The 24,343-nt window shown below is 37.9% G+C and overlaps 1 protein-coding gene across 6 annotated transcripts in view; it reads left to right on the top strand.

The window, feature by feature from the left end:
* The first annotated feature begins 625 nt into the window (after window positions 1–625).
* The window catches only part of STXBP5L (syntaxin binding protein 5 like), a 182,494-nt gene continuing 158,776 nt past the window's right edge, over window positions 626–24,343 (top strand). For 3 of the 6 annotated variants that reach the window (XM_015624074.3, XM_015624095.3, XM_015624065.3), the window contains exons 1-2: window positions 626–1,870; window positions 17,724–17,821. In XM_015624074.3, coding sequence (XP_015479560.1) covers window positions 1,679–1,870; window positions 17,724–17,821 — 290 coding nt within the window. In that variant the 5' untranslated portion in view covers window positions 626–1,678. The remainder of the gene's footprint in view (window positions 1,871–17,723; window positions 17,822–24,343) is intronic. The other 3 variants (XM_033517278.1, XM_015624113.3, XM_015624084.3) reach the window with 1 other exon arrangement.

Here is a 24,343-nt window from a genome sequence, read left to right as displayed (position 1 = left end):
TCCAACCTAAATCTCCCTTGACACAACTTCACCCGAATTTGGGGTCTATTTGAACCTCTCGCATGCAGCTGAGGCTGCGACACCAACTTTCAGTCCTTCCCGTCGCCATAAACGCTGTTCGCCGCCAGCCCCGCTGCCCCCGGGGGCTGCTCCCCCTCAGCAGCTCCGGGGCCGCTGCCGCTCTCGCCGCAGTGGGGCGGGGGCTCCCCTGGCCCCGCCCACCCCGCCGGGCAGGGGGCGGGGCGCCGCGGAACTGCGCTTCTATTGGTGAGAACGGATGCCCATCTTCCCAGTGCTCCAATCAGAGGCTGCGGATCGCGGGGGCCGTCAGACATGGCTGGTTCCTTATCTGGGACCAACCGCCCGCCGAGACGCTGCGCGCAGTCACCGCCCCTTCTCCCCTCTCCGCCAGTCACGTGCCCCAGGCGTGCCCGCAGTAAGGAATAGGAACCCGCGGGCGCCTGTCAATCACCGGCGTTTCCCCGCCTTCGCCCTCCGCGCCCGCAGCGGAGCCGGCAGCGGGGGGCGGGGCACCGGCTCCGGCTGCGCGCTGGTGAGGCAGGCGGGGCCTGGCGGACGGGGGAGGGAGGCAGGGAGAGAGAGGAGGAGGAGGAAGAAGGGAGAGGAGGAGGAGCTGCGGCTGAAGCCGGCGGAGCTTTCAGTACCTCGGAGAACGGCTGCGAGCGCGCCGGGCGGGCAGGAGGCGCCACCGCCGTTCTCCGCTGCCCGCTCACCTGCCCCGCTCCGCTCCTCACCCGCCCCTCACCACCCCGCGTCCCCCCGGCGCCGGAGGGAGCCCGGTCCCGCCGGAGCGGCTCCGGGGGGAGAGCACGGCAGCAGCACAGGCTCGGTGATCGGGACGGGCGGGGGGTCCGTCAGCGCAGGGACGGGACGGGTGGTCAGCCCGGGACGGCCGGACTGGCTTAGGGGGTCGCTCGCTGCCGTCGCTCCTCACGGAGCGGCGGCCGGGGCGGCGAGGAGAGCGAGGGGGCTCGTACCCCGCATCCCGCACCCGCCGTGGAGCCCGGGGGGAGAGAGGGGAGCACCGAGTGCGGCAGCGGCTGCCGGCATTTGCTGGGGTGGGCAGGGAACCAGAAACAGGAGTCGCACCAGCGGCTGGGAACGGGGAATCTGCTCCTGGGAAACCTCGGGGGCAGAGATACCCCTGCCTCAAAAGGGTTTTGAGGGGAAAGGGAAATTGAATGTAGACGCATTTTGGTAGTTTTGCTGAAATAATCAAGTGCCGAAGGCAGATCTTAGGCAGATAAGGTAGCGGGATGGATCCCACTGTTTTGGATGCCGGCTTTTTTTATTTACTCTTCTGTTTTGACCAGTGCTAAATGTGGATTTTGTGAGCGAACCCGATGGCGGTTGTTCCATTGTTCCTTGTTTGAACGTAAATCTTAGTCCCGCTGCTTGTGGATTTTTTATTTAATTAATTAATTAATTAATTGTTTTTGGAAAGGACCTTTCCAGTTAGCTTTTGCGTCTGACAAAATGAAGCCTTTATATTTTTCAGTCAATTATACCTAATACTGACATTCTGTTTGGTACAAGAGACTTAAAGTGCTGCCTCACTCAGAGGACCATTAAAGACTTTCTCGGTCGCTACATGTAGCTGAATGTGTTACGACACATCCTTTCTCCCCTCTCAAATCTTCCGAAAGATTTTTCCAAAATGAAGAAATTTAATTTTCGCAAAGTTTTGGATGGTTTAGCTGCCGCATCCCCTGTTGGAAGCAGTGGCGGTGGCAGTGGAAGTGGGGCTGGTGGTGGCTCCGTGCACCCAGGAGGGACTGCGGGAGCTGCAGGGACACCCAGAGAGGAGATCCAGGAGACGCTCACTTCAGATTATTTTCAAATCTGTAAGGTAAAGGCTGTATTTTTGTTTTCTATGGAAATAATAAAAGCTACCCTGGGTTGGGGGGTTGAGAGGGAGGGTAGTAATATGATACCAATGAGCGTTTTACTTGAGAACTGCAGTGGTTGTATAAGGACTTTGGAATGAGAAGACAGAGATCCAGTGGATGCTTTTTTTCTTCCTGCTGCAGAGTTGGGGTGGTCAGTAAATTCGTAGAAATCTTGATTTCAGCACTCAGGGCTGCATTCCAAGTTCACACTTGGACCCCAAACTGCTGACAGGATTGTGGACAGGAAAGCAAATCAATTGGTGTTAGTACGGATAACATTTACAAGTCATTAGAAATTGAAGATTGTATGCATCTACTTCCCCTCCTCACTCTTCTCATCCTCCTTGCCTTTCCTTCTCTATTTTAGGAACAAGGCACAAGCTAGAAATAAAAGACAGTGCAGTGACTACTGAACCCAGGACTTCAATTATTTGTGAGGAGCTGGATGTAGATTCAGGGTAGCTGTTTACCTTTTGTACTGAAGTTTCTGATTGCGTGATAGCAAACTTAGTGGGACAGCATAAATACCAAAAGCTGCCAAATCTGTTCTGTTTTTTATGTGTTGATCACTTCCTTAAGTGGGAATTTTTATGAGTAGAAAGCATAAGATATCCCTCTATGTATTTTGGTTTGTCTCTGTTTTCTGCAACAAAGCTTTTACTGGTGGTGTTAAATACCTGCACCTGTAAAACAGTACAAACTATTTGGTACTTCCAACCAACTCTGGAATATGAAAATTATACTTTTGTAATGAAGATAAAACATGAAAAGAGATTATGGTCTTGTACTATTACATGTCAGTTTTATGTGAATTCTGGTGGCTTTACTAGAGGTTTTGTTTGCTTATTTGTTTTGATTAGAAGCTTCAAAACCAGAATTTTTAATTAGTGCAATTTGCATTACTAGGAATAAATGGACTCCACCTATTAAGTATTCTTTGCTTTGTTAATCAACTACAAATTGATCTGAAATTTAGATTACAGTCAACTCCAGCACATCATTATTTCTTTTTGTGTTTTGGAAAGAAGAAAGAAATAGAAACAACCAAGACTAACCTATGAGACATTTTGTGTGCAGATCTGGTCCTTGTGAAATACACAGCTTCCCTGATCTCAGCTACCATGTTTCTAATTCTGTTTGGCTTTCAGCTACAGCTGGTGTTAAAACTCTTGCAGGTTTCAAGGGGAGAAGAATGAGCCCCTGTGGCTTAAAGACTCAGAGACTTTTAGATAGGTTCTACAGGATTCTAATTTTTTTTTTCATATAGTTCTTTGCCATCCTGAACCACAACAGGTTCCAGCCTTTTGGCTCAAATGATTCTGTAGTTTAATAGAGTGTGAGTGATGAGTGCATTAGAAACATACCTGCTTACCAGGCTTGGATTTGACTACTTTTGATTATGTACACAGTAATTCAACATTTTGTGAAACTCCAGATATTCAGTACAGTGATTTCCCATTTTTGTCACATCAGTAAAAAAATAATACGAACAATCAAGGTAAATTAAAATATCATTAGGAGGTGTGACATTCAAAGACTTCTAAGTAGGGCTAAAACTCTACATGGTTTTTCATGTTTAAGTCATGTGATAGGGACCAAGATCTGTATTTAGTGAGATACATTCTTATTTTGCATGGCATATTTGTGAAAATAAGCAACATGAAATGAATTTTTTTTTCCTAATCTCCATTATTTCCCTTGTTTGCTTTGATATTACTTGAAGACAGTTAGTATTATATCCTTATAGATGTACTTGGAATATGTGTAAAGGAGTATGTCATTTGTCATTTGAAGAAGATTTCAGAAGCCAATATTTGCCTGTCTTAGCTCTCAAGTTAAAATGTTCTCAGCAAAGTGTTTGTGTAGAAAACCTTTCGATTGCTTGCAGCAGCACTTGCTTATGAATGCATCTTACTGCAGAATTCTGTGGTACACAAAATACCGGCTTCCTTCTTCCAGGATAGAGAGGTATGCTGAAAGCAAACTTCCAAAACACTGGGTGATCATGTGCTCCTGACACTCTGCAGTGTTTATTCCACGGGCTCCACTTCAGCTGCTCTGTAGCACTTGAAGAGCACCAGGAGTGTGTTTGAAGGGAGCCCCAGAAGCTGTGGGAGCCCTGCACTGTTGAAAGGGAACAGAGGGCAATGGGGCCTGACACAGGTACAGCATTCCCCTGCCTGCTCCAGGGGGCCAGAGCCCAGCCAGAATTTGTACCTCTGTCAGTCTGAATCGAATTAAATACACACCGACATGCACATAACCCAAATTCCGTCCTCCCCGAGTTTTTGTTGTGCAGCACTTCTGGTATTTCAATTGGGTATTTGCATGTTCAGTTACATAAGTTATACGGGCTGCATATTTAAGGATCTGTGATCCTGCTGCACGCAGAACTGAATAAAGCTAATGGCAGTTTTGGTTTGTTATCTGCAGGGTCAAGGCATCTGGGCTAACAGCCTAAGTAGCACCTCAGATCGGCTTTCCTTTCTTTGCTGGTTATAAAAATGCTCATTTAGAAGTGAAACATAAAAGCTGACTCATACTTAAGAATTAAAGGGCCTTTCCCTGCAGTTTTTATGTAAATAAATTGCCTTTCTGAAGTTTGTGGGAGGTTTGCTTGACTGAAAATACAGATCCAATCCTCTAGCAGAACACTGTTTAGAATGGCAACACACCTGATTTCATTTGTAATACACCTGAAAGGCAGCTCTCCATTTTGTGGCATTTTTAGGTTGGTTATGACCACAATGTCTTTTTGAGATGCAGATTAGAGTTTAGCAGAAGTAAACTGAATATTTTACACCAAGATGTTCTCAATGTGTTACTTTTGGCATTTATATTTAAATCATTAATGTGATCTTCTATATTGAAAGAATGAACTGTTCTTGAAACTATTACATATGAAATAGCTACGTCCTGTTTTAAGCATGATAAATTTATATGTTGGTAGCTGTAATAATGAATCAGTGACACCATTTTCAAAGTACTCAAGCAATGTGAAATATGTCATACCTATTTTGTGACAGCAGAGGTACAGTTTAGACTGCATATAGAGGCTGCTCTTGGGATTTGGGTATCCAAGTGGAAATCATGATTGATTATAGTTCACATTAGTTGAATTGAATGTGTGAGCTAGCAGCATCATCCTAAAACTAGGCATGATCCAGTAGAATAAGCTACTAAAGTCTGTGTTAATTTTAATTGGAATAGACCTAATTTCCTTGGGTTTGCTTCTTTGTATTTTCCCTCTGTATATATGTTGTTTTTTACCTCTGGCAAGGATTTTTGGCTCACCTGCATTTGCCCAGACCATCTATAAACTAAAATACAGCACTGGGGAGGGATATGCTATTAATAAAGGAAGTGGGAAGCTCACAGTTAGGATGTTTTAAATCATTTGAGTAGAACTTTGAGCAGAGGGAATATAAAAGGAGAAAACAGCAATTTTATTACTTTTTCAGAAGGTTGCTTGTTAGGGGATGACGCAGTTGGGAAAAACTGAATAAGAATAAAGATGTACATTTATTTTGTATGTGAGGTACTTGTTCCTCATGAAAATAAGTCTCCCATGCAGAACTACTCAGGGTTTTCTTGGAGAACAATCATAGAGTTGAATTGCATTTGTTGAGCATGAGGTTTAATAACTTTGAAATCAAGACCTCAGTTAAGAGCACAGTAACAGTTGTATTTTACCAGGTATACAATTTATCTACTGTAACACCTTTTCTTTTGCTGTGGGCAGCAACTGGATACCCACGCAAAGGTCCAAGAACTGGCAATTTAATCTTCTCAAAGAATTGCTTCACAAATGGTTATGGATTGCCTTTAAATCCCAAAGCATGAGATTTCTGTTCTTTTTCCAAACTGGTCTTCAGTGTTATTACTGGGTAGTCTTTCAACCCAATAAACATCCTTTAACTCTTGCTGTATTGTTTATATTGATAATATAGTTACAGTTTCAGTATGTTCATTACCCAGTCTTTATGCAAAACCCATGTAGGGAAGAACACTTTTAGGCTTTTGTTAAAACTGATATGGAATCCCATGGCCAATTGCAATTGTACCTTCCTAATCTTGCTTATGTTTGGCAAAAACAGGCCTTCAAGATACAGTCAATGAGTAGCCAAGTTAAATACCTTAATTAACTGGATTTCCTTTAAGGTGGTCTTAAATTTTATTTCCCAGAATTTGTAGATGGGAATACTTTATTTTGTCAACCTATGAAGATAAACATTTAATCCTTCTGACAACAGCCAAGTAGTTATTTTAACTGCAAATGCAACATGGCACTACAGTTCAGCGATAACAGAGAAGATGAATTTTGGAATGGCAATTTAAGCACAATGCTGCAGGAACACATTTTTGATTATGAAGAATTAAAATCAGAAAAATCCTTGTTATAAGCTACCCACAATGTTTTAGTCACTTTGAGCTGTTTGGTTAATCTGTCTTGTTTCCTTGCTAAGGTCATACGAGAACAAAAAAGAAAATGTTTGCCAAGTTCTACATTTCAATGAAAACCCATACTATAATGAGATAATGTTGGGAAGGATTTCCTTTTTTTTTCCTATATACCAGACTTTGGATCTAAAGTTAGGTGCAGAACTCTATTCTGTTTAAACTACAGAGTCATAAATGACACTTCTAAATTAGATTATAGTAATTTCATGAAATTTGTGATGAGCATAATGTATTCTTATTTGTTAAGTGTTTGTATTAATTAGAAATAGGACTTATCCATGGGAAAGACCATAGCACATCAAAATCTTCTTTTGAAAGAATTTTGAAGTTTTTAAAGTATCCATAGTAATGTACTTGTTTGGGGTTTTTGTGCAAATATCTTTCTTTTTGCATCATTAATCCTAAACGAAGTAATGCACACCCTTCATGGTTAACACGTGCAATTACATTTTCAAAATTATTTCCAGACCTTTAAGGTTGCTAAATAAAGCACTCAAAAAGTTCCACATTTCTTAAATAACTTTGTTTGCAAAGACAGCTTTTAATTACATGATCCCATATTTCTTCTATAGGTTTAATTTAGCAGAACAAATAGTGTTTGCTCATAGGAAAGTACTTCAATATTTCTTTGCATACTTAAAACTCAGAGCATGCCTGAATATTAAGTTCCCCATGGACTTTTCCAACAGAAGTGCTCACCACTGTAGTTCTGAAAGCTTTATAAACATTAATGAATTGACCTTCATAAGATTTCTGTGAGATGGAAATGATATTATCCCTGCAGTATAGATGCCACAGAAAATCCAAAATGCCCAGGGTCCACTATTTTGAGTCTCCAGCTTGACCTGCTTTGCATCTGTTTTCTTCTTAGCATATTTAACTTATCCAACGTCTTCCCATTGAGCCTCCCATTGTTTTCACATTCTATTGCACATATTCTGCACAGCTACAGGGTGATCTTTGGGTTAGTTGTTCAGTTTATATGCCCACCTTAGATAGCCAGAATGACTCTGAATTTACCTTCTGTCTCAAATGACTACAAATGGATTTCTGGGTCCATTGCAGTATGGCAGAAAAAGGTAATTTAATTAATCCCTCCAAGAGGTGAACAAATTCATACTGCATAGATTAACTTATTAAATGTATTTTTAAATTGTTTTGCTTTTTATAGTTGACCTTGCATTTTTAACAGTATAAGAATCATAGAATAACCTGAGTTGGAAGGGATCCTTGGGGATCACTGAGTTCAACTCTTGATTTCACAAAGGGAAACCTAAAGGTTAAGATATTTGCTCTAATTTTGTGTGCCATTTCAAGTAGGGCTTTTTTTTTTGGTTGTTGGTTTGAGACTTTTGGGCTTTTTTTTTCTTAATCCATGGGATCATAGATGTTGGAAGACCATCTAGTTCCAACCCCACTGCCATGGGCACAGGTACTTTCCACAAGACCAGGATGCTCAAAGCACCCAATATTTTCCCAGTATCTAATCTGAATCTACTCTATTTCAGTTTGAAGCCTTTGCCCCTTGTTCTGTCACTACATGCCCTGGTAAAAAGTCCCTCTCCAGCTTTATTTTAGCCCCCTTTAGGTACTGGAAGGTGCTATAAGGTGTCCCTGAGCCTCCACTTCTCCAGGCTGAACAACTACAACTCCAGTGGGAACATTGGCTAAATTATTTCTCACCTGTGGGTCACCAGGTAGTTAATGAGAATTTTTCTCACTATTGCAATGGGAAAAGCAATTTTTAATCTCTTGTAGGAGGATGGAGGAAACAGCCTGGTTGGCTCACAGTGTTCTGATTGAGGAGCTGTCACATAAAAAGTTGGTTGTGTAAGCAACCCACTTTTGCCCCCAACTCACTTCTGAAAGAAAAATACTTACACTTAATTTTTTTAAAGAAATGACCAAGAAATTACTTGGAGGCTAAAAATATGAAGATTTTTTTTTCCCAGATAGAAATGGATATTCTGTGTAAAACATGCAGCTGTCCTCAGTGGAGCTGGACTAAATCCAAGACAGACCCCATTCTCACTTAGTTTAGATGAATATCCACTCATATTTGCTTCCTATTCTGAGACACCTGACACTCCCTGATGTATGATTTATGCCCAAAACACTTTCTGAAGTCTGTGTGAAAATCCTGTGAAAAGTTAGTATATTCACTTTATAAACTGAGAAAAAGAAGCAGTAGAGAGTGAATTAATACACATTCCTAAACTACATGAATATAGTGGTCTGCTGGCTATTCTAAGAAAAGGTGCCTATGAAAGTAGCTTATGTCACAATGTGTGTTAGAATCATTATAGGGGAAAATTAGAGGACTGCAGAATTAGCAAGACAAGCAGTGTGCATCTGTGGAGAGAAGAGAAAGCATTATTAGGTACAGATGGCTGGCAAGTATGCTCAAATGTAATAAGATGTTATCTTTGTGCAGTGCTGTGTCCATTCCTAACAGATCACCAGCAAAGGCTATGAATAATAAAAAGTACTGGAGACAATCTGTCACCTGTAGCTAGGGTCAAAGTCTGAGGAGGTGCACTCTTTATGGTTCCTTTGAAGTTAAGTTGTATATAGTGCTGAAAAAAACCCAACTTCAATATTCAAGGCTTTGACTTGATGAATGCATGAGGCTCAGAAGCCTCAGAAGGAGCCTTACTGAATTCTGTGCTGTATATAAGTAGATGCATGTGTGTATGGTAGCATGTCTTTTTGCAGAATTTGAATCCAATGAATTAAAAATAATTGCTTCTATTTAATTTAAAAGTCTGTTATGTAAGAATGCTGTGAGGTCAGACACTCAGAAGTCAGGTCCCTTATTCAGCTACTATCCAGTTTTGTTTATATGTGAGGCAATCTAGTCTTTATTGCATCTTTTTATTTTCTTGAAGTGTCTGCTTATACTTTGTTTCTGTCCTCCCTCACATTTGTTTTGAACAGTGTACAACATGTGAGGAGGAAGAACGCTATTCTGTTTGTGTTCTTTGCAACAGTTCCTGTGAGAAAATCTGTGTTATCCACTGGACATCACAAAATTAGTAAATAATAATTAATGAATGCTCATCTCTGCTTGGTTCATCCTGTTCCATCTATTCAGGGTGGAGATGTGCTCTCATTTACAGCTGTCCATTATCACTTGTGTTACAGATACATTCCACTGTAGCTGTGGATAAAACTTAATTTTACTGGGTCCACAGATCCCTACTTTATTCATTCTTTGTCCCTACATATATTTTTAAATGCTCCCTGAATGAGGCAAAGGCAGGAGACGTGGCCTGTGGTTATGTAAACAGAGATCTGATTCTTACGGTCCTTGGCTGTGCTGTCTTCATGTCTGTGAGCTGTGTCCTTGGTAGCTTCATAGGCAGTGCAGAGGGGGACAGGGATGTGCAAAAGCTGCTGGATTTCACTGCTGTGAGAGGGTGAAAACCTGCCACAAAATACCTGCATTTCATTTGGAATATATCTTTACTGTATGTGAGGTGAGATGTTGGCCATTATTTTCAGATTAAATTTTCAATTCAACATCAGAGAAAGAAAAAAATCTTGAAGTTGCATATAGCATGTATACAGAAAGAAGGTAGGAGAAGATTAATTATGAATTAATATTAAATAGTAAACAATGTTGTAAATGCTAGTAATGAAATCTGGTAATAGCATTTGTATGCAAGAATGCCAAATTACATTGCAAAACAGATTTTCACAGGAATAAACCAACAATACAGATTATTTCTGTATCATAGTAGAGTTCTAACACTGTTTCTCTAGCTTCCTTCCCAGCCACTCCCCAGCCCAAACCCCCCACCCTTTAAGAACTTTATCACAGCAGTAACATTTTTTCAATCCCCCAGTACGGCTGATTTTTTAAAAAATACTAAAATATTTTGAAAGCAGCAACCAAAGCTTTTGTTTCAAAACAGAAACCACAATCAGCCATAACAGAACATACTTAGTCTAAAGCAGTGAAGTTTCAGAAAATCCAAAAATGGGAAGTCATGCAAAATTAATTAGAGTTATTGTTATGTTGGTATAATGTAAACTTAATAAAAACAGTCTTGTTTTTGTTTAATTTCTCATTAAAGTTACAAAACTATCTTATTCTCTTTATCCACAGAGAAAAATATTTTCCGTTCAGGGCTATCAGATAAGTTGAATGATTTTACAATTCATGTAAATGCCCCTAAAACAGATCTCCATCAGGCAGACAATTTTCTGAACCAGCCTGTCTCAAGTTCTAGAGTAATACAGTTAAATGATCCAAAGACAAAATTGGTGGAACTGCTATTTGAATTACTTTGATTATAAAGATTTTCCATTTGGACTGAAGCCTTAAGTAGGTAGGCCAAAATGAACTTTGTAATCAATACTTTAGGGTTGGGGTTGTTTTATTATTCTACATTGAAGACAAGGGTAGATATAGTTTCATGAACAATCAAGAACTTTTTCCATATGCTGAGGCCCTATTTCTTCTTGCCAGTTTAAGTGGCAGTAGTGGGAAGTACATTATAACATATTTACTGTACAGGGGGTGCAATTCCTTCATTGTGGTCTCATTTTTTCTTCCCCTTTTCTATATTTGCCTGGGGTTTATTGTGTTGTTTTTTTTGGTTTGTTTTGATGTTTTGTTTTATTGTTTGTTTTTGGACTTGGGAGAGTTCTTTTAGAAAGAATAGGAAGGGAAGAGGTGAAAGAATTCTGCATACATTGTTCTCCCTTGGACTTGGGATATCTCCAAAGGACATAATGCCTCCCTTGGGATGGTTATATTCATCTATCACCCTGTAACTCACTGTGCTCTAACTCGGTGCTCTGGTGGATGTAGCAGGATGGTGTAGTTGCCAAGCAGTTGCTTGGCCATAGCTACACTTATTTAAATAGATCCAGAAAGTGATATTAAAATTCAACCCCTTTATCTTTGGGCAGGAGGGGTTGGACCAGACAGTCTGCAGAGTTCCCTCCCAACCTAACCTGAGCTAGGGATAATGAAGCTTATGGATCAACATAATTTGTGGATTTTCCTGTCTAAATGATATTAATTTTGTATTTTTGATACACTAGAGTGTATTTCAAAGGACAAGCATGAGGAGAATGCTTTTTGAAATTCAGAAGGCCTTATTTTTCCCCTGTGGTTTGCTTAGCTTGGCTGTTTGTATCTAAATGAATCACATCTAAATAGGGCCATCCTTATCTAATAGTCTAACATCTAGCTTGCAGAACTGAAAATGACAGTGGAAAAACACATCTCTGAAGTATCTGCAGAGATCTTTGTTACAGAAAAAAAAAATTAGTATGTTAATTATACAAAAATGTATAATATTTAAGTCAGTTAATTTCAAATACTCTAAAATCTCTTTTATTTTTCAAACAATTACCAGTGTGTGGTATTTGTGAAACTAAACTTTTAAAATTTAGGCTGTATTTGAAGTCTGCTTTATATCCTGGACAGCTACTTTCTGAAAATTCTACCTTAGTTAATGAAGTGATCTTTTATAACAAAGGCTGTTCCATAATTTAAAAATTAAACAACAAACCAAATTTGTCTATTGCTAAAAGTATTATTCTTCTATGCTAGAAGTTTTTGTCGGGAAATATTATGACATTTTGCTTGTTTCTTATATTTTCTTCCTGCCCCGATATTCCTATTTCAGTAACACTTTTGTGCCTGCATTTTCCATGTTTTTTTTCTTTACTGTATTTTTCTCCACCAGTACTGATCTCCTTTTCCTTCCTCTCTGTTTCACTGCTACTGGCGAGGATAATAAGCTCATAAGAAATAGCCTGCTGAGACAAACCCATGGTCCATATCCCCCAGCAGTCAGTCTGTGACAGTGGCAGCGGAATTGTCACCTAGGGAGGGTAATAAGTTACATCGCTTTCTGCAGTCCATTCCCTTTCCAGTCTCCCATCATTCACTGTATTTGATATGTCAGAGGGTATATCTTTAGCTGGTCCTTTTAAAATAAAATTTATCAATCATGTCAGTGAATTTGTCCCTTTTTTCCCCCCTTATTTTAAACTAATCTTTAATTTCTTTTGAATGCCTCCATGCCTTTGCCAAATATGTTTAGCTTACCCACTCACTTGTTTATGTAAGTCTTAGTCATATCCCCCCACATACAGCTCACAAGTAATGGGCTCACACAGGTTTTCTGTAGCAGCAGAATGATGCCCTCTGTGTTATTCCTTATGTTCTTCCTCATGATGTCCGATATTACTTGGCTTTTTGGGGTTGCTGTTGAACATGAAACCAAATATTTCAGAGGAATGACAACCATGCCCAAAAATTACTTTGCTAAGTTGTTTATGTTAGTTCCAAATTCAGTGTTGTGCAGATCTAGTTAAGATTTTTTTCTAGATATCTTACATCTATCCACACTGAAGCTAATTTATCAACTTCTTGTCCATTTAAGTCACTTTAATGAAGTCTTTCAGGGGATGGTCACTGGTAGTACTGAATTTCACTATTCAGAGGGGCTTACTATTAGCTGTGATCTCAGAGACTTCAGGGTTCATTACCTTTCATAGGTCATTAAAGACAATGAATAAAATCGGTCCAAGCTTGGAGAACTCTACTTGTGAATTTTCTTCATGGTAAAAAAAATCCATAAAACTCTGTCCTTTGTGTTCTGTGATCTAACTAGCTTTCAGTCCACAAAGAAATTTCTTCAGTCCCATGATGACTGTTTCTCTAATAACATTGCTGTGGAATGTTATTGGAAGGATTTTGGAAAACTTATGTATATTCATATCCCCTTTATTTACTTGCATGATGACAGCTTCATAGAATTAGAGAGAACTAGTCAGACGTGATTTCCCATTGAAGAAACTCTGCTGACTTCTGCAACAATCTTTATCTGTGTGCTGTTAGTCTTTATTTTACCATCTTGACAGGGACAGCAATCAGCTTTCCCAGTCTACAGGTCCAGAGTCCCTTTTGTAAACGGCTTTTTCCAGATGACTGTTTCTAGCTTTCCACCAAAGAAAAGAACTATCTGTGGGTATCTTTATCTCAGGAGAAAGAAAAAAAAAAAAAAAAGATAGTTTTTTAGAATTTTCTGTGAACATCCTCAGAAGCCCTGGTTCCTGTTAGAGGTTGAGAGCTAAATGGAATCAGCAACTTGGGTTTGAAAAGTTGTAGCTAAGCTGTGATTTTTATAAAAAGCATTACTTTGAAAAATGAAAAATGAAAATTTAACTAATAAAAAATTTATCTCTCCTGTGTTGTATACTTTGTTTAGAAGCCTGCTGATACCTTGTCCTCTTTCCATTTTTCATGAGAAGGGATCAGTCTTAACAATCAGAGATTACAGACACAGAGATCCATAAATGAGGGATGTCATGGTTTTGTAGTGATATAATACATGGCTGCTCGTTTGTATAAGCACTCATTTTTATCACTACAATCTTGGAGCACCACATACTAAAAATAGCATTGAAGTGGTGAAAATGCTGTAATCATTGACATTTTTTAATTTCCTACATAGCTAGGCAAGAGGCTGGAGAGGTTTCAACCAACACTTCATCCTCTGTTCTGTAAACCAATCAATTATTCATCAATGACATTTTTGCATGTGGCATGTTGGTGACAATTTGGAAGAAGACTCTACATACTGAGCCAGAGGTTTAAACTACATAGTTAAATTTTAGGAAATGTACATATTCTCAAAAATTATTTATCTAAGTAAATCACTTTTTCTGTCACATGCTAAATGAAACAGGGTATCTCTAAAATATTAGTAGAAAAGTTACAAATTTTAAGTTTATGCAAATTTTCAGAAAGAATTTTGACTATAAACCCTATTTATTAGTTGATACAGTTTAAAATTTGATCTAGTTCTGCATTTTCTGGAGTTGTTTAGAGAATGTTATAATCACTTTTATTAAAAAGGTGTCTTTGAAGTCTGATATAAACTACCACAGAATACTGAAGAATTACATTATGCACCATGTGAACAATTATACTGGATATTGCATATTAGTACTAGTGCAATTTTTTTCCAGCTAATGAAATACATCATGATATCTTAGACTGAAAAAGACCATTATGTTCGGTACAGGATATTAAAATGTTCATTGGTTGATTACTAGCAAGCCCAAATAATCAATTTCCTGTATTAATTAAGGCAAATTGTGTAAAGATTACTTTAATGATATATTTATGCAATTCACTGCTTAAAATTATTTAAAGAGAATTTAAGAGAAAATAAGAAAATAGCTCAGCTGAACACAGATTTATGCTGAAATTGTATCTGCATTTGTAATTGTTCTGTTTCAAGTAAATTATTTTGCATATTGCACAGAAACTGTATGTCCTAGGGAGCACAGACTGCCTCTAGAGACAGAGTGCCCAAAAAGGAGACATAAAAGGAAGCTGGATAATGTGGAGAAAAGCAGTCCTGGCTCCATCTGCTGTCTGGTTTTTTTTCTCTCCTCTTTTTTTTTTTTTGTTTTTGTTGGCAGCTTCTTTCTTGGGGTATTTGGGTTATTTAGGCCCCCCTATATTTCTTTGAACACAGACAGATTTTTAAGCATACTTCTGCTTTTGGCTGCTGTTGACCCCAACTACTTTGTTTTGTGTTTGAGTACCACAGATAGTTTTGTTCTATGTTGTTCTTACTGGACACAACTTGGATAAAATAAGAATGTACTTTTTTTTTCTTTTTTTGGTCGCCCTGGGATCAAGTTAATTTTGTGGCCTTTTCTTTTTTTTTATCTGTATTAGTAAATGCTGTAAGGAAGCCCAGGCACAGTTCTAGAACTGTTACTCATCCTTACACTCAAGTTCACTCGAGCTGCATCAGTGCACAACTGAAAAGTCTACTCCAAGTGCTGGCTTTTCATGTCAATTTTTCTCACAGTCCTTTGAAAAAGAAGGAACCAAAAAGCTTTAGTTGGACCAAAGCTGAAGACAAGAACCTGTGAGTCTGGAGTGTTACAGCTTTTTCATGTTCTTTTGTTGAATAGGTTTAACCTTTAAGATAATTTCTGAGGCTGCTCTAATTTGGACCAAACCCTCAGTTATTGAGTCATCTTTTTCTGCCCTAACTCTATACTGTATAACTTGGCTTTCCTTCCATAATGGTTTTGTTCTTTTGGAGTCCTGATAAATGTAAATATTTTACTTGAAAACTGGGATTTACTGGGATGTTCAGTAGATTTCAATAATTTTGAAAAAATATTTTACAAATGGCAGAACTTTGCATTCACAAAAACCTCCCAATTGAAATTAGTCTAAATACTCAATTTTGGAAAATGGCTGCAAAGTAGAAAGAGCACTTTTGAGTCAATTCTAGAGTTCAGAAATTGTACTAAATTGCAGTAAAACCATTTAAAATATTACTGAAAAGATGTACATCATTGCTGTTTTAAAACGTAGTTATGTCTCAAGTACAGGACCCAATTAAAATTTCCAAATGGGAAATCTGACTCTAGATTGCAGAAATATTGAAAATACAATGCAGATCCTAAATATGTAGGCAAGAATGCAAATAAGTCTTTAAAAATATTTATCTTTGCATTCTTAGATCTTAAAAATAGTACTGAAAACTCCAGTCGTGGCTAAACAGCAGAGAAGCTTCCTGTGACTGGAATTCATAGAATTCAAACTTTATTACAGAGAGCCTTTCTAAAATCAATAACTAGAAAAAGATAATTGGTGAAATGTATAGGTTTTTTTCAGATAAGTAAGAATATTTGTTCACCAGAACACAGAAATTTCAAATATAATAGCAGCTTAGTAATGCTACATGTTCAACGCACTAGAAAATACTACTGTCCATGATTCCTGATGTTTTTGTGACATGCAAGGTCATGTCAACTATTTCTAGGGTAAGTCTGGTCCCAGCTTAGATATAAGAATAAAAAAAAATGTATTTGAGTAATCCTAACACTTATGAAGATAAGAAAGTTAAAAAACCCCAAAACAAAAAGCAAACCAAACCAGAAACAGAACTGAGATCTTTGATGAATGCCAACATTAACATAAAAAGTGAGTTACTTTGCTACAGCTTACTGAAGCATATGCTTCTGGGTTTTTTCAGCCTAGAAACTAATAATTAGATATTCTTAAAACAACTTCCCTTATCAGCAGTAATTAAGATACGAGACAAGTAAGATCTCTTTTAAGGAAGTGGTTATTTGCTGAAAAACATACATTTGGTTGTTCCCAAACTGCTTGTGAATATCAGTTCAAGTGTTTCCAGCTGTAATGGAGGAGTTGGAGTGATACAGCTGTGGAATCATCAGCTGCCTTTTACTCAACAGGTCTGCAATTAAGGAGTCCCTTTTGTTGAAGTTGTTCCATAGGGACTGCTGAATGCTTCAGCAGACATAGTTCTTGAACTAGATAATTTCAAGGAAAAGGAAAATAGCTTAAAAACTTAAATTTCATTCAGTTCAAAGTACTTCCTCTCCAATCCTAACCACTTACTAAAAAAAGAGTCAGTTCTAGAGTTCAAGGTTTTATTTTGTTAAATAATATAAACCATTATTATTATACTAAAAAATAGCATCTCGTGCCAATTTTTATGTAAGCAGCCCCACACATAAATTTAATTATAGTTCGTTTTTATCTGTATTTTTATAGTCTGGTCTTGTTGCTTTCAATGTTATTCTTATGTTAGTGTTCTCCCTCATCAGATTGTTCCCCATAAGAATTGGTCAAGTCATGTTGGTCATAACTTCCAGGTTAAGGTAATTTAAAACACTGAGACAGTCTTCAAGGATGTGTTGTATCATGCTTAGTTTATTTATTCCCGAAAGTATCTCTGCAAAAATTAGAATTAAAAGCATAGTATTATAAATAAAGATTAAGAAAGGGTGAGTGGTTCAGTTGCTCATTTTGAGAACATCTTCTCTGGCGTCTTTGTTTTTTAAATTGATATTAGGGGTTTTTACCTCATAGACTCAATTCAATTTATTGGTTTATTGGATCTTTTCCCCTGGACATATTCCATTTCTTTCTGCTGGAGCTGTTCTGTTGAGGGTGAAGTTGTTTCTGACAGTGTTTTGAAAGCATATTATGTGTCTTTTTTTCAGTTTATACTTCAGCTGCCCTGCATATTAAGGTTATCTTTCAGCATACCACTTCAGCAATATATACCAGTTGTATAATAACATAACTTTGCAATCTACTTCGTTGCAATAAAACCATTTAAAATAATACTGAGTGAAAAGCATAACTAGAAATTCACGTGAACAAAATTCACCTCTGTATTCAAAATACTGTATCTTTTTAAATACTTCTCTTGAAATGTATTGAAAATGCTACAACATACAGAAAAACATAAGCATAAAACATTCATGCTGTTCTCTGTGGTTGCAGTTCAGTCACTTTGCTCCTTTGCTCTGTTTCAGACGGTTCGCCATGGTTTTCCTTACCTACCCACTGCCTTAGCTTTTGACCCAGTTCAGAAAATTCTGGCAATTGGAACAAGAACAGGAGCCATACGAATGTATCCTTTCTCATGCAGAATTTGCACCATTTCTATGTATTTGTAATACAGGGATGGGAATTCCACAAGTGCTCAGGTAAGGCTACAGTTGTTATGTTCTATTTCATTTTGCTTTATGAGACAGACTGGAAAAGGATGTGCTGTTGAGGAATTAACCAGGTCTTTAAGGGGTTCAAAGAACAGTTTCTGACTGAGTTTTTAGCATATGGTTTTGGCACATATTGGTTAAAATAAAACAGAATTGATCTTTTTCAGCATGAAAGGTACAACTGGACAGCAAAGTGGTAATGAGCTAGTTGTGAACATTGTGCTAGCAATAAATAAATTAATTGCTGCAATGCAGTTAGCCAATGTTAGATTGCAGTTAGATGCAATTTATTTAGACTCTTCCAAGTGAATGGTGGGAAATAAGTGATTTTAGAACAGAATTAATCTCTTCCTGGAGGAGAAGGTGAAGCACTGTTAAAGTGCCTATTTCTTTTTGTTAATTATAAAGGTACTTCAGTGCCAGAAACTTATATGTTGTTTTTAATACGATGGGATTTTTAAGTTAGAAGTCTATATAGTATGAATTTAATTAACAGATAATTAAAAATTTGAGACTTAAAGAAAAAATTAAGAATATTTAAATATGGTGTATTTCAGAATGTTTCTGTACATAATTTTCTTAGTTTGGCATGGTTCCAATGTTTCTACTTCAATGAAAATACATATAAAGCAAAGAAAAAACAGAGAAAGACTATTACAGGAAGGTTTAAAAGTTACAGAATACAGAATTAATAAACCAATGTTTCTTACAAACTTTTTTATAGCCAAATAAATTATGTGTTTAAAGTAGGGGACAATGCTGTATGAAATAGTAATATAATATTTTCTAGTTCTTCTGCTATCCCTGTTCCCAAGGTAACTATAAATGTTATGAATATTACAAGTTACAAAACAAAGAAAAATCCCCTTGTGGAAAACAAGCCTGTGCCTCATGTAACGTTACTAAAACTTTGGTTCTTCCATTTTTGGATGCTCTTGGTCTGAACAGTTGCATTTCTGTAAGCCTCAGTTTCTCTCTGATCCAGAATTTCTCACAAGGCTCAAAACCTCAAGTTATATGACAAGCTTTGCTTTAATAGTTCTACTCTCTATTTCTTACCTATGTGAAGTAGATTGAATATATTATGTTCAAATGCAAAGAAGAAAGTGTCCGTGAATTTGTGCACTTCTGGGAAGTGCAAGTCTAGTAGTCATGGTTTCTTCTTCTTCTTCTTCTTCTTAGAGATATGCAAGGTTAAAAATCTGGGGCTTTGTTGCTGGAAATGTCACCAATATCTTCAGAGTGAGGGTATTGGGAATTCCATGATGGAAGTAGGAAGAAGACCTTGCAGAAGATTAACTCCTTAGCCTGCCTCTTCTTTCCATCTCAGCTATGTGGCTTTTCTAGGAGCAGTGCTGTCACTGGCTAGGCATTCTGCATCTCTACAAACCCCTCCTTTGATGAAAATTCAGGTGCAGAGCCTGATTAGTACTGGTTCATGTAGAATTAATTTAAGCCTGTATGTCTCCTGCCACAGGAACAGAACATGAAGTGGAAAAATAGCTATATCCCTCAGCTTATATTAAATTCTCTATATGTTTTCTATAAAAATAGATTATAAAGAATTAGCAGAAGGAAAAAGAATGTTTTCAAAGTGCCCTTCCTTTTAACATCTCTTCCCCTGTTTGCTAGCGAACTCCTACCTCATTCACAGAGAAATTTCTACCAGTTCTAGTATCTTAATCTGTCTTAATCAAACAAGAGCATCAGGATTACAGGGCATTTGATTTTTATTTTTTTTTTGGAAGATATGTCATAACATAAATGCTTCTAGCTTAGTCACAGAGAGCCTGGTTTGCTTAATTGAGCCCTGAGTTAATGGAAATTGTGCTTTGAAGACAGAGGGTGCCATAAAAAGAATTACTTATTTATTCATTTTAACTGAGGTTTCTCCATTTCACTCTAAGTTTTGCAGAACATATTACATAAAAAACCTACTTGTGGACTAATAAATTTGCAGTGAAGTAGTCTCTAAGACTACCCCCAGAACACCACTTATTTAAGCCAGTCTTGTTGCAGATGTTTGTAGTTTTTGAAGTCAGGCAATAAAGTTCAAGTCAAGATTGAACAGATTAAGTCTTAACCTGAAACTACAATTCGTAATGTGGCTTTGTTTTTATTCTAGCAGACTAAGGAAAAGATAGGTTTTAGTGGCTCTAAGTTTTGTACAGTATCCTGTAGAAATACTTTTTAAAAGAACTGCACAATTTCATTCTGTCATGAGTAACCTAAGAAAAAAAGGAATTCTTCCCATACATACACTGTATTTAGTTGGTGTTTCTAAACAGTACTGTTGATGGAGTGGGAGGAAAGACTGCTTGGCAGCCATCAGAGAAATTCACCCAAGTATTTATTTGTTTGTTTACTGGTAGTGCCAAAGGTACCTGGTTTGATTTGGACTCTGTTGTTTAGAGAACACAAAAAGATGGGAAGACTGAATTTATGTTTAATATTCATGTAATGATGTAGAACAAGTTTTCCTTTGATGATTCCAAGTCACATAATGGTACTGTTGCTTCCTTGACTTTGTAAAGGATTCACAAGGTATTGGTATTTCTACTGATCACAAGTTAACAGGTCTCAAAAGACAAGCTGTTTTTTAAGAAAAGGAAGCACGTCCTTCTGTGTTGTGAATTAATGTCTGACATCAAGCCTTCAGGTGATCATTTCGAGTGATCCAGCAGCAGTACTGAAGTTGACTATGTTAAATTGTCCTGAAATAGAGCATATTATTCATAAGCTGCCATTAGAATGCAGAGATAAATTAAAGTTCATTTTGGTATGGCAGTCAATTTGTCTTCTCCTAGGTTTCTTTTCAGGGTGCTTAGAGGCAACTGCTCTAGCTTCTGTAGCACTGGGAATTGTTGTTGCTATGCTCTACTGATCCTAGAAGTCTCTGTGGGTTTGCCAAGGAAGTTCAAACAACTGCAGGCATTACCTGCAGTGATGACTGCTGGGTACTGGATCCTCATAGGTGCAGCCCGTGGAATCAGAATGCACTGCAAACCATTGATGAAGGAACATCTTCCTATTACCAACAACACAAGCTAACAAAGTCTGCAAATAAAGGGCCAAAACCCCACTCCTGAAATGGTTGCTCTGGCATCTGGTAATTTACCTTTGTCCTAAACATAACAAATTCATTTTTCCTTTGAGGTCTTTTCTTCCTGTCAGAAGCCTGTTCCTAGCTCCCATAGTTGTGATAAGTGTTCAGATCATTGCTTGATACCACTCTAAGTGGAATATTCTTGCTTCAGGAAAACACATTCAGTTGAAGAGAGGCTATGAAATTGAATTCCTTTTCTTATTGTCTCTATATCCATCTTCTCTAGTCCCAGTCTGAAGAACCTCCTGACACTACACACAATAAAACCAAGTGTGCAGTCTCTGGATGCTGTCAGAGAATGTTCTTTATCACCATACAAGGAGGTGAGAAATGAAGACACTTGGTCAGACTTGAGTCTCTTCTTGGTTTCAGAGGAAAAGGAGAAGTCTGGGATTTTTCATATTCTCAGATTGAATAAAAAGATTAAAATCAGTATTGTTAACAGTGATTATTCCAGTAACAAATCTGAAGAAGTGGCATGCTGTGTTCAGATTTCAGGATGCATATTTCTGTATTTTCATTTATTCAGCTGACAAATGCTTCTTAAAATTCATTTTAAGTACTTTCTGGAGTCACTTAGTTCTTTGGAGTTTTTTTTATTGCATCAGAGCTGTGCTTAGTCATTACAGCTCTCTACTTACAAGAATATAGAATACAGCATCTACACTTTATTTTTTATAATCAAACTGCTGATTATGTAGTGGTCAATTGCAGTGAGAAATTGTGAAAGAAACTTTTCTCTAGCTGTTACCATCTTTGTTTATCGTGAAATGAGAGGAAGTTTGTCTTAAATCCAGTGCAAAGAAAACAATCTACTGGGTCCAGAATGGCCTCCACACCACTGAAAAAAATCACCATCAAACAGGCTTAAATTAGTAATATGTTTGTGTATGTGTTATAGTGTGGTCTGCTCCTGTTATTAATACTTATTTTTTAGACTTACAGGCTCCGTATTGTCATAGATGCAGTTTGTGGGGCATCACTTTCAGTTTTAGTTGCTTGAGCAAAGCTGGAAGGCATCTGCAATTCTTGCAAGGCTTTCCCAGTAGGCATAGCTGCTTGTTATCCATGTTATCAGAAAATACAGGGGCCATTTTATACCTAGGCAAACAAAACATTATTCTGAGTTGCTAACACATGACAGTGGAAGCATTGCTCTATCCCCACCTTTAGCTTAGCTGCACAGGCCTGACTCTTCCTTTGCTCCAATCCTGCTGCTTGTCAGATATATTACTGTGAGCCATCCAACGCACTAACCTGGCAAAACACCAGTTCTTCTGCTGTGCTACTTTTTTTGCCAGATTAGCAAACTGATTTATCTGGTGATTACCTCCAGTGTAAGTCAGAACGATGCATAAAGTGGAAGGAGTGCAGTTGGGACCGGACAGAGAAGAAAATGGGGGAGTAACAAAATTTTGGCACAAAGAATCAGGTTATTAAATTGACTTGTCTTAGTGTATGAAATTGGATCTGATAAATTCAGGTGTGGCAGATTGTAGCTGTCTATGAAATTTGCTACAAAATGTAGAAATAGCCTTTCAATTTTGAGTGGTATAGAAGAGAACATCTCTTTTACTTACATTTAAAAAATCTTCATGTAAAGCTGCTTGCAAATCACAAAAATTCTACAGGTTCTTCTCAAGGGAGATTCTGCTTTAGGATCCTATTTGGAATAACTTTTTCTGGCCTGTTTTATGTATTTTTTCCAACGCTTTAATAGGAGGAGTGATTTTTGAATGTCAAATAAGGTACAGCAACACATATTTTAACAGGTCTGTTTTGTGGAGAAACAAACATGGCTTCAAAAAGGCCAATGGCATCCTGGCCAGTGCCAGCAATAGGGTAGGCAGCCCTGGTGAGGCCACACCTCAAATCCTGTGTCAAATTTTAGGCCCCTTTCTAAAAGAAAGATATTGAGGTGCTGGAGCACATCCAGAGGAGAGAAATGGAGCTGGGGAAGGGTCTGGAGCACAAGTCCTACAAGGAGCTGCTGAGGGAGCTGGGGTGTTTAGCCTTGAGAAAAGGACCTTATCACTCTCTCAAGTACTTGAAAGGACAAAAGAAAATGGCTTTAGATTGTGCAGAGGAAGTTTAGATTGGGTCTTAGGAAAAAATACTTTACTGAAAGGGTTGTCAAACCCTGGAACAGGCTGCTCTGGGAAGTGGTGGAGTCACCATCCTTGGAGGTGTTCAGAAGTTGTGCAGGGGTGGCACTTAGGGACATGGTTTATTGGTGGACTTTTTAGTGCTGGGTTGGTGGTTAGACTCAATGGTCTTGGAGGTTTTTTCCAAGCTGAGTGATTTTATAAGAATTTATTTTTTTTTTCCCTGTGAAACAGCCAGTAAACATATCTTCAATTCCAGAGTTACTGTGCCAAGTAAAGGGGAAGGTGAAGTCTAAACCTAAGATAGCTCTGTTGAACGTCATGGATCCTCAGCAGCTGATGTACACAGAGAGATTGTATTCCTGGGAGGTAAAACTGAGGCTGTTTGTGCACTATAGAAAAAAGAAAATCCAGCAAAGAAAATAAATAGAGCTAATTAAATCATTGCTGGCAGAGTTCTGAGTAGGCATGGAATTTTACAGTAGCTAAAGGAAATGTGGTAAAGAATGTTTGACATCAGGTTGGATGTACTTTAAAAGAAAAGAGGAGAATGTAACTTGAGGTTTTGGTCTGTGAGAAGGGTGGCATAAAAGCTAAATATAAATTGTGACAGATTTACTCTCCCTGGAACTGCTGTCTTTTAATCTAAACAAGGTTTCGGTAGTTCTTTATCCTTAAAATAAGCTGACTGTGTTCTCTGCTGTTTACTCTGTGTGATTTATTGGGCAGATGGAATGGGGGTAGCACAGACAAGATCATAAAGCCAAAGTTCTGTTGTTTGACTTGGAAGAATCATTGATACATTTAATCTTTTATCTCATTGTACAATATATTTGAGATTTTTCTAGAGAACTTGAGCTTTTGAGGAACACAAAATTTACCAAGAGTCAGTACTCCTAACGTAAGTTCTTTTAGAAATTCCCATGCAAATCAGCATACAATGTGTATATTTGTGTGTATAGATACCTAAATAGGTTATTACAGAAATGAATGTATTGTCAATCTACAAAAATTAAAAATTATTGTAAAAGATACCAAAAGAATCAAATTTAACTGTATTACTAATCTGACAGAACCAGAGTTTGGAGGATTTTTTCTTTGCTAAGACTACTATGCATCTGGTTATGTGTGTATTCACATCTATATACATCTATATACGTATCAGGTTTCTGCATTCATGCACAAATTTGGGTCCATTTGTTTCCCATTTCTCTACCATGCTT

The sequence above is a fragment of the Parus major genome, chromosome 1 (genome assembly GCF_001522545.3).
Source record: "Parus major isolate Abel chromosome 1, Parus_major1.1, whole genome shotgun sequence".
In the NCBI taxonomy this organism is placed as follows: domain Eukaryota; kingdom Metazoa; phylum Chordata; class Aves; order Passeriformes; family Paridae; genus Parus; species Parus major.
The sequence above is the reverse complement of the archived record's forward strand: the minus strand, read 5'-3'. Positions and strand labels throughout refer to the sequence as shown.